Below are 10,274 nucleotides of genomic sequence, written 5' to 3'. Positions count from 1 at the left end.
GTTATCTTGGCCGGGCTCTGGCCGAGCGCTGCTCGGGGCGGGTTGGGTTACCCGTTTATTTGCAACGAGCACCGGGTTTTGCCTTATCTACCTGTGGGATTTAGGGCGAAGCGCGGTGTTGGGCGGCTGAGCCGGCGGGCAGTTGAGGCGCCAGATGCTTGTTCTTCAAACTCTTGTTTCGAGCCTTAATCTGATGGTAACGAAGCACCACGGGCTCGCCGGCTCTAATCTGTAAAGATCGGCTCCGCTTGTGCGAGCGATTACTCAATCACTTAGAAAATTTTAACGAAGGGTGAAAATTAATGGTGTAACCCGGTGATTTACGAGGAAGAGGAAGGTAACGGAAACAGGGTGGGTGTGAGATACAACGCTGCTTCGTCAGAGGAATAGTGCCCTTAATTGCGCTGTGATGTTGTTTTGTTTAACTTTGCTTAAACCGGAAAGTTTTAGGGCTTGAGAGGCTGGGGAGGGAGGTTTCCGAAAGAATGTGCTTTGCTGATTAAAGATGGTAAGTGAGAGAAAGCAGCTGAGCAGTGAGAAAAAGTGGGGAACACTAATACTGAAAGACCTGAGAAAATTTACTGTTGCTTTGTGCCACAGCTGTGTTTGACTCACAGCAATGTGTGCACCGCTTCTCTTTAGGGTTAAGTGGTTTAACACAAGTTGAGTAACGTGCCAGAACTTGATCTGTTTTCCTTGTTTAAAAGCCTGTGGTGACAGTGAACTAAATCTTCCAAGTTTTTCTGGCTAAGTAGCTGCAGATTTTGAGGCTCACTTGCCCCTTGCTGCGCTCTGCAAACCACTTTCGAAGGCTCCGGCGCTGCGGTTGAACGCCAAGCTGCCAGGGAAAATTGCAACAAGTTCTTCCTGCAATAACGGATAGCTTTTTTTCCAGCTGGAGTAGCCCAGTTGCAACACTTCACTGCTTGTGTTTTGCCAAATGCCGACAGTAAGAACAGATAAATTTTGTGTGCCTGATGCCCTCGGTGATGTGCGCATGCGGGTTAATTGTCCCGTAAACTCTATGGGGTGTCCCATAAAATCAAGGATGTGAGTTAATCCTATCAAAATACTCCTGCGGATGAAGGCTTCGTAATCCCTGCTAGCAAATCATCAACCCTGGGCTAACTGTTCTCCCCCTGGTGCAAGGGCTAAGATTTCCTTGAACATTAACAACCTGAAACCGAAAGCTGATCCTATTGCGGTTTCACTGTGAATCAGCTCAACGACTAAAGCTGCGAAGGGAACTGCTGGCTGAGACCCCAAAGGCAGATGTGTTTACAGCCCTGAGATCTCAACCGCAGCACCTCCTCTGGCCACAGCTGGGCTGGTGGTCCCTAATTCACCCCAGCTGTTTCTTATCTGTGCCCTATTCACACACTCCCAGCTGGAGGCTTCCTCAGATCTGCTGTTGAGGCTGTTTGTATGCAGATTTCTAACTTGTAATGGTTGCAGTGGGCTTACCAACGACTTCACATTAAGCAGTAACTTGCCTTGAAGCATCTTTTTGGCTATTTATGTGGCCCGTTCAGTTGGCAGCCTCCTGGGGAGGAGAAGGCTCCAGCAGCTGGAAGGTATGGGAGACTCTTGAGCTGATGATGACGTGTGTCCAGAGTCAAAAAGGTTCCTGCGAACCTTGATTTGTGTTTTCCTTCCATCCAGCCCAGCATTGAGTTAGGCAGCACCAGCTGGATGACTTCCCCATCTAGATCTTGGGACACTGCTGTCACTAGAGTCAGTGTTTCTTTGATACTTCTTCCTTCAGTACCTGTACCCAGTCCTTAAGTACTTCACCCAGTCCCTGGGTGTGTATTTCTGTCATTTGCATGTCTGCGATTTTTGCTGTAATAGGATGTTGCAGACCAGCTTGGTCCCTCTTACAGGTGCTTTTTGTGTTCCTGGTACTTTAAGGTCCCAGTTCAGCTTAGCTGAACTTAGCACTGGAATTTGAATAGATAAGATTTCCAAATTGTGCAGATACTGTTCAGAGCACTTGACAACATCTAGAGGAACTTGGACTAACAGTAACGTGGTGTTCTGCAAAGTTTTGCAGGTCCTTGTGCGTGGGATGCGCTCACAGAGCGTACAGCCAGAATGTGGTCCCAAGTACGGCCCATTGCAGGAAGGACAAGTTTATTTGTTGTTATCAGAAGAGTTTGTGTCCTTGAATTTCTGTCTCTTGGGGTTCTGGAAAGAATCTCTGCTGCCAACGTGGTAGGAGAACCCAATGGAGGAGGAAGTTAGTCTTGCATGATTGTTGGAATGGGATGAGTGGGGTGGTTGCTCCCCATTGCCATGGGATACGTGAAATGGGTCCTTTGTGTGGTCAGAACGGGACCCAGAAGTAAATGACGCCCAGCCTTGGTAGGGAATCGGGAAAGCTGTTTATTGTGGTTATGTTAATCTGTCAACTACCATAAACAATGGTGATGACAGAGTTCACTTCAGCCTGCAAACACCCTCTTGCTTTTCCCACAAGAAGGTATTTGAGGTTGTAGTCAAGCCTAATTCTGATATGGTCCAGAGCTGGCTCTGGTCGCAACTTTACCCCATTTGGTAGTCCAATGACAATGAGTTGTTATCCTTCCCACCTGCGGTGGCTTTGGAGGTGCTTGGGCTGTAGGGACACTTGCTACAAGAACTAAGACACAAATGTTTGAAAGAAGAGGCGGTAGAGCCCAGCAGCTACGTGTGTGTGGCACTCCAGGTTCCTGGGCAAGAACTTGCCCTTAGGAAGGCCATGACATGGAGGAATGTGGATAATTGTGCAATCCCATCTGAAGTAGTTTTTAATGACCATCACTCGGCTGAAGGGAGGAAGCATGTTGCAGTGATCTCAGCTGCAGGTGCTGGCTGTGATTTGGGGGTTGACTCCCTACTATTTGTTTAAACATTTTCTTGGGGAAGGGGCTGTATACTAGCAAAGGTTGTCCAGGTTTGCACCCTGGAGAACAAAACCCTTTGAAATGAAGAGAGATCTTGTAGAGAAATTTTAGCCATAGCCACCTTTGTGGATAAACTGGGATGCAAGGGAAACAGATTTTGGGAGTTACAGGATCTTTTTCTTCATTGTGAATGGAAAAGGCTTTCCTTGGAGAGGGTATACTTGTTTTCTACCCCACCACAAACACTGTGGAGGACATATAACCCTCTTTGAATGTCCTCTCTTCCTGAAACCATCTTGGCAGCCCTCTGAGCTCCTGAATGAAGTTTAGTAGGACTTGTGCTGCAGGTGTCAAAACACACTTAGGTCTTGGAGAGAGTTCATGCTGCCTGATAAGGAGAGCTGGACTGGACTGAGCTCCATAGCCGTCTACACACAGTGAAACCTGGTTTTCAGCTTGGCTTTTGAAAATGTCTGGATCCTGGTAAAGAACATAAGAAGTACCTCCTTGCTCTATGGTCCGTGTTTTCCTGGTCCCTGTGGACTTACCAGTGGACCTTCCAATGCATTTTTCTCCAGGATGGTGGGCAACTGAAAATAGGAAACAGTCTCCCAGTCAGTGGAAGTATCTGAGAGGGATTGGTGGTAGCTGTGGAACTCATCTCCATCAGATAAATCACACTCAAGTAACTTTTTGTGACTTTTTAGTAGGCTCTATAGTGATAGGACAAAGGCCTTTTAAACTAAAGGAGGGAAGATTTAGACTAAATATAAGGAAGAACTTTTTTACACTGAGGGTAGTGAGACACTGGCCCAGGTTGCCCAGAGAGGTGGGAGATGCCCCATCCCTGGAAGCCTTCAAGGGGAGATTGGATGGGGCTCTGAGCAACCTGGTCTAGTTGAAGATGTTCCCTCTCATTACAGGGGGGTTGGACTATAGATGACCTTTAAAGGTCCCTTCCAACCCAAACCATTCTATGATCCTGCCCCACTGCTAAGTTCAGGCTTGTTGCGTGCATAGTTTGAATTGCTGCACTGTTCCTGTGCTTCCAAATTTTCCTGAGTGCTTTCTGTGTTGTGTTTTGACTTTTACGCTGAAAATCTCTCATAAGGGGTGGTGTGGAAGTGTGAGTCCCTGTCAGGAAAAAGAAGAAATAAATGGTAGAGCACTTGATCTGTCCAGACTTCTATTCTGTTTTGAAATAAACTTGCCTGGGACACGAGAGCACTACGAGCTTACTGTGCCTAAGACAGGCTCTGCTGACTTTGCTTCCTCTAACACAAATGCGTAACTGTGTGTGATTTTGATTATTCACACATGTATATTTAAATGGGAACTTCACCACAGCAGATGCTTTTCCCTCTAGGGGAAAAAAAACCCCACAAAGGTTAACTGTGTCTCTGGAGGTGCGAAGCACGGGGCTTAATAGCCAATTTACACGTAGGTTTGTGAGTTTGTGGCTGCATATGGCAGCACTCTCAAGACGTTTTTCTTCTGCTTCACTACATCTGAAAACTGGCTGAGCTTGAAAACACACGCTGGAAGCACTTGACGTGCTTCATTAAGCCGAATTAAGCTTTCTACAAAGTTTTTGAATTTCAGCTGTTGATTATGTTGACCTCTGCTTGGAAGTCACCTTTTGAACACTTAAACCAAGCGGTGAAAGCTGCGAGCTAAGCGAGGACTGTGAGGTTTCTGGAGGAACACGTGGGTTGAGTGAGCAGAGTAATGAGCTGGCAAGCGAGAACTGTGTGAGAAGTTATCTGTGACCCAAAAGCTGCGAAGCAGCTTGCACCTTGCTGAATTGGTTCTGCGACAGGTGGTGAACAGTTGATATTATAGGTGTCTTTTAACTCTGTACAAGAAACTTTACAGGGAAACTAGTCTTCTGTAATTCAGGGATGGAGCAAGTAAATCTTTAAGGAGGAGTCTGTTAAATTTCCCACTGTTTTTTAAACAGCGTTTGTAAGAAAACTGCATGGCAGATAGACTTTAGTGATAACTACTAGCCCAGTTGCATCACTTCATTCTTCCGGTGGTGTTTTCTTAATGATCTCGGATCTTATGGTCTTAAGATAAAGCATTCCTTGTTTAAAGGAATTCCATTTTTCAAGGGACTGACTTGGAATGTGGCAATGCTTTAGATGGAAAGAGTCACGACTGCCTCCCTCAGGACAGAGCTGAATAAATCACTCTGCATTTGAGCTGGAGCCCAGCCCCAATCCAGGTCTCCTATAAGCCCTACCGTGTCATCAAATAACGTGCCCTGTTCTCAATGTGCAAAGCACGACTCATGCTTGTTATCTCAAAGCTATGGTTTATGACCACCTGGCACTTGGCTATGAAGACAGCCGTAAAAATCCATGTAGAAACAAGACACGCAGGGTAGAGCTTAAAACTGAGAACCATACCAAAGTGCTGTATGGCCTTCATCTGGGGAGTTAGGGTCCCCAGATCCAGTGTTCCAGCTGAGGCTCTTGGTATGTCTCTGCAGGGTGGAGGATGAGGTGGTGCTGCTCTGTGGGTTCCAGAGCTTCACCTGCACTGGACCTGCAGATGACTCTGGATTTGTATAGAGAATAGGAATAGATGGGCTAAATAACATCAGAAACTACACAAGAAAGGGGAGAAGAGCAGCTGTTAGGTGAGATCTCAGGGAGGAAAGATGTCCAAGTATTTTATTTTTTTTTCTGGTTAGGAAAAATTAGAACTATTTCTTTTTCTTGTGGTCTACCTGCATCAGCCTGGGAGCTCCACTATGCAGGACTTTGCATAGGGCCATTGCTCCAGCAGCAGCTTCCTGAGAGCCTGCTGTCCATGCATGCTCCTCTTGCAAGTCAGAGCACTCTAACCCAAAATAAACTCTTCTTATCTGAAAGATGTTGTAGAGTAGCCCAGCAGTAGTTGGATATCTTCAGTAGGACCTAGTTCAGTCTATATACTTCCCTGCTGCCTCATGTCTTGTACACCCAGAGATGACAGGCTGAGAGAGTTGGGGTTTTTCAGCCTGGAGAAGAGAAAGCCCCGGGGAGACCTTATAGCCCCTTCCAGTATCTAAAGGGGCTACAAGAAAATGGGGAGGAATAGTATATCAGGGAGTGTAGTGATAGGATGAGGGGTAACAGTTTTAAACTGAGAGAGGGGAGATTTAGATGAGATATTAGGAAGAAATCCTTTACTCTGAGGGTGGTGAGGCACTGGCCCAGGTTGCCCAGAGAAGCTGTGGCTGCCCCATCCCTGGAGGTGTTCAAGGCCAGGTTGGATGGGGCTTTGAGCAACCTGGTCTGGTGGGAGGTGTCCCTGCCCATGGCAGGGGAGTTGGAACAAGATGATCTTTAAGGTCCCTTCCAATCCAAACCATTCTATGATTCTATGATAGCCTAGAACTTATCTTCCGTTCCCATTCCTTCGTCTGCCAGTTTTGCTACGGGTGGTTCCATTCTTGAAGCATTGGTACAAAGGCACTTGAGAGGGAATAACTAAATACATCTAGTGCAGACTAGAGGATGTAAGTCAGTAGCACTCTGTCTCCTCAAACCACTGATGCAACTTCTGCTGCTCCCTGAACTGATGGAGGGTATACATTTTGAGCCTTTCCAGCTCGGGTGCGCACTTATCTTGCAAGCGGCATGTTGGCTGCTCTCTGCAAACAGTGGCTGCTGCTTCCTCTCATTGTGTCTCAGGCCGAGCTGAGTCGCTGCATGCTCAGGCTAAGAATAGTGCAGACCCCGGGGTTTTGGCCTCTGTATCCTGCCTGTTTGGCTTCTTTCCTGCCTGGGGCTTGGAAAAAAGCCTGGGAAAGGGTGTGTTCTTCAAAATAGGTTGAAAAGTGTTATTGGAGACTATACCGCCTATAAATAACGTGGCGATTGGGCAGGGGGAGAGCTTCTGTTTCCTCCCGGGTGCAGTAGCTCCGAGTCCTCTCCTGCAAAGGCCAGAAATAAGGTCCTGAGCCTTTTGCTAATGTGATGTTGCCTCAGAGATGGGCTCTTTTCTTAAAAGCAGGTGACAGCGTAACCAGTTCTGGGTGTTGCAGCCTTTATTTTTGGTGGACCGTTCACAAGTTAAGTGTGTTAATACTGCAGCGTTTTCTCTGAGTACTTCTAGTATCGGGTTCATTTTCAGTATCCATCCTCTGGGGTCAGGCTTGCATCTCCTGTAAATCAGGTCCTAAAAGCTTTGTCTGTTGAGTTGACATCTCCCTTCCAAACCTTATCTTCTGAATCCTTTGGTCTATTGCAGTAAGACTTACCAAGGAGATGGTCTGACTCCCAGCCAAGCACACCTAAGCTCCTCCTAGGGAAATAAGTTTCCCCCTTTAATTTTGGAGAAACCTGACTTAGTAGTCTGTTTTGCTAATCAGCAGCTAGTTGCTACAGCAGCTACTTCTGCCTGGATTAAGGTTTTTAGGTCCAAAAGGGGTAAAAGGCACCTGTGCTGACACACACATCTGCAGCAGAGCTCTCTGAATGCAATGTAGGGTGAGGGGATGCAAGGGAGGATGTTGCACACGAGTGCTCCACCATAAATGGGGTAAGGAACAGCATGAGGGAGTTGGGTGGTCGGTGCTGTGCTTGTCTTAATTAGAAGAATCAGAGAATTTGTTTAAAAACAAAAGTAGACTGTAGGGCAGCATTGCTGCAGACTTGGGTAACTTGAGGGAGCTATACGTGTCTACGGCAGGCAAAGGTGTCCCCTTTCTGCTGTGTCAAGAAAACACCATAATAAATGTCTACCTCTTTTTACTCTGGGGGAAAAAAAAACAAACAAACAAAAAAAACCCAACCAAAACAAGGATAGCTCTTATATAACTTTTGTCATTGAGCTTTTATCTTCTAGTTTTCTCACTATTTACGGATATATAATGAAAGACTCTCCTTCCAAACATTTTTATTTTTTTTAACATCTTATTCAGATGTCCAACTTTCACCCAGCCTGGCGATCCTCAGGGAATTTCAAGTGTATATGATCTTTATTGTCCTTGACTGAAGAGGAAGGGCCTGGCAGTATTTTGTTTCCTGCCCTGCTCTTTCTCAGTCATGGGCAGGGTTTGTCTCTCAAATTGTCACTCATCTTCCTTCCCTTCTGGTTAACTTCATGGCTTTTTACCTGCAGTAACTGGAGCCAAGCAGAGGGAGAGTGGTAACTAAGAGGACACCAACTCAAGAAGGCAGGGTGTCATCTCAGTGGTGCTCTACTCCTGTTGGATGGGATAGACCTGGGTCCTCTTCTCCTGACCCTTCTAGGAGCATCTTCCCATCTGCCCAGCCTTTTCTTGAGATGCTTTAGACCATGTGGCAAATTTAAATGGTCACACAGAACTTCACCTCTGTGCTGCAGCAGGGCTTTGCACCCTGGAGCAGCCTGTATGCTTCAGGTTGGGACTTTGATGCTTATTTTTGTTGTTCTTGAGGACTGTCATTGCGTTGCCTTCAGAAAGGCTTCATTTCTACGGTGTGAGCTGTTTTACTGTTGACATCCACCCACTTTACTGTTAATTGGAATTCAAATGGAATAAGTCAGGATCAGATTGAAATAGGTTTGGTGCAGGGTTGGGTCTTGCAGGAAGAACCTGGACAAGCAGTCTCCATCTTTATCTGTTTAGCACCCTTTTTTTTTTTTTTTTTTTTTTGCTGTAGTGTTTGCTGTATCATCCAGCTCTGTTATAAGGGCCCTCAGCCACAAACATGGGGTGTTCAGCTTTATTTCACCCAGCATCTCCTATCAACCTGTGGTGTCCCTGCAGCAGCAGTGAGCACTGCTGGGTGGGTTTGTGCTGTCAGAGGTAGTTGACTTGACGCAACTCCCAAATTTGCTGCTCTTTGGAACACGAGTAGCTCTGCTCTGTGAAAACAGGGGTGACTAGGTAGGCCATCGACACTAGCTAGGGCTCACCCTAAACATGCTGCAAACATCCAGACTTTACACCACCAGTGGATATGTAAGTTGAGACTGATTTCTCAAGCTTCCCTGCTTGAAGTGAACCCTGGAGCAATTGTTCCCAGCCTGCGTTCACCTTTGAGGCTCATTGATTCTTTTAGACTTCAAAGATTTGCCTGAAAGCTCACCTGTACTTCCACTGGTGTTTTCTTCCCCTTAAAAATATTTGGGGGGGGCAAATCTAAAGGTTCATGTGAATTTTACTTGCTTCGTCTGTTACTAGGACTAGTTTCCTATTTAGTGATGATGTGAAGAAGCACGAAATGAGATCGGGATCCTTACTCTGTCTGTGTAGCATGCTTGCAAAGACTTAAAAAGCAATGACTAGCACGTGGGCCCGCAAGAAGCAAATGCATGCCAGAAGGCTGGGGGACCTGAGCTTTCCTGGCCTGTGGTGTGGTCCACACTGCTGCCCTGACTAGGCTCGCAGGTATCTGGCGGTTTGGGGGGGTCACTTAGCTATAGAGATGGGCAGTAACGTTGCTTCCTTGCAAAAGTCGGCTCACTTTAAACATGGATGAAGCTGAGAAGATTTAAAATAATCAATACTGTGGCTGGTAGCACTGTTGGGAAGACAAATCATAGAATTGTCTAGGTTGGAAGGGACCTTTAAGATCATTGAGTCCAACAATCAACCTAACACTGCCAAAACCACCTCTAAACCATGTCCCAAAGCACCACATCTACCTGTCTTTTAATACATCCAGGGATGGCAATTCCACCACTTCCCTGGGCAGCCTGTTCCAATGTCTGACAACCATTTTGGCGAAGAAATTTCTCCTAATCTAAACCTGCCCTTGCACAACTTGAGGCTGTCTCCTCTTGTCCTATCGCCTGTTACTTGGGAGAAGAGACCAACCCCTACCTCGCTCCAACCTCCTTTCAGGGAGCTGTAGAGAGCGATGAGATCTCCTCTCAGCCTCCTTTTTTCCAGGCGGAACACCCACAGTTCCCTCAGCCACTCCTCAGAAGACCTGTGCTCCAGACCCCTCACCAGCTTTATTGCCCTTCTCTGGACATGCTCCAGAACCTCAATGTCTTACTTGTAGTGAGGGGCCCAAAAGTGAACACAGCATTCAAGGTGGGGTCTCACCAGTGCCAGGAACAGAGGGATGATCACTGCCATCATCCTGCTGGCCACACTGTTCCTGATATAGGCCAGGATGTTGTTGGCCTTTTTGGCCACCTGGACACACTGCTGGCTCATATTCAGCTGGCTGTCAACCACGATTTCCTGGGAAATTCCTGATGTCTTCTGGTGTAGATCTGTACACACTAGTCTCATTTTTAATCTAGTTGGATGGGGGTTCTCTCATCCTGTGCAGCTCTGTGTGCGCTAAACTCAAGTTTTTATTGGTCGTAGGTGCTGGAATTTAAATTTCATATATTTCTTGTTTGCTTGATGCATGTATAAGCGTGCACAACTCTTCTTAAAGTAAATCTTAAGGG

The 10,274-nt window shown here is 46.5% G+C and overlaps 1 protein-coding gene across 1 annotated transcript in view; it reads left to right on the top strand.

Moving 5' to 3' along the window:
• The first annotated feature begins 6,514 nt into the window (after positions 1-6,514).
• LOC104284655 (transmembrane protein 110-like) overlaps positions 6,515-10,274 on the top strand; it is a 28,862-nt gene continuing 25,102 nt past the window's right edge. The window contains exons 1-3 of the mRNA XM_009883015.1: positions 6,515-6,630; positions 8,056-8,087; positions 8,723-8,731. Of these exons, the coding sequence (XP_009881317.1) occupies positions 6,515-6,630; positions 8,056-8,087; positions 8,723-8,731 (157 nt within the window). The remainder of the gene's footprint in view (positions 6,631-8,055; positions 8,088-8,722; positions 8,732-10,274) is intronic.

Source organism: Charadrius vociferus, unplaced genomic scaffold, assembly GCF_000708025.1.
Source record: "Charadrius vociferus isolate BGI_N301 unplaced genomic scaffold, ASM70802v2 scaffold32, whole genome shotgun sequence".
Taxonomy (NCBI): Eukaryota; Metazoa; Chordata; class Aves; order Charadriiformes; family Charadriidae; genus Charadrius; species Charadrius vociferus.
This window is presented reverse-complemented; position numbering and strand designations above follow the sequence as displayed.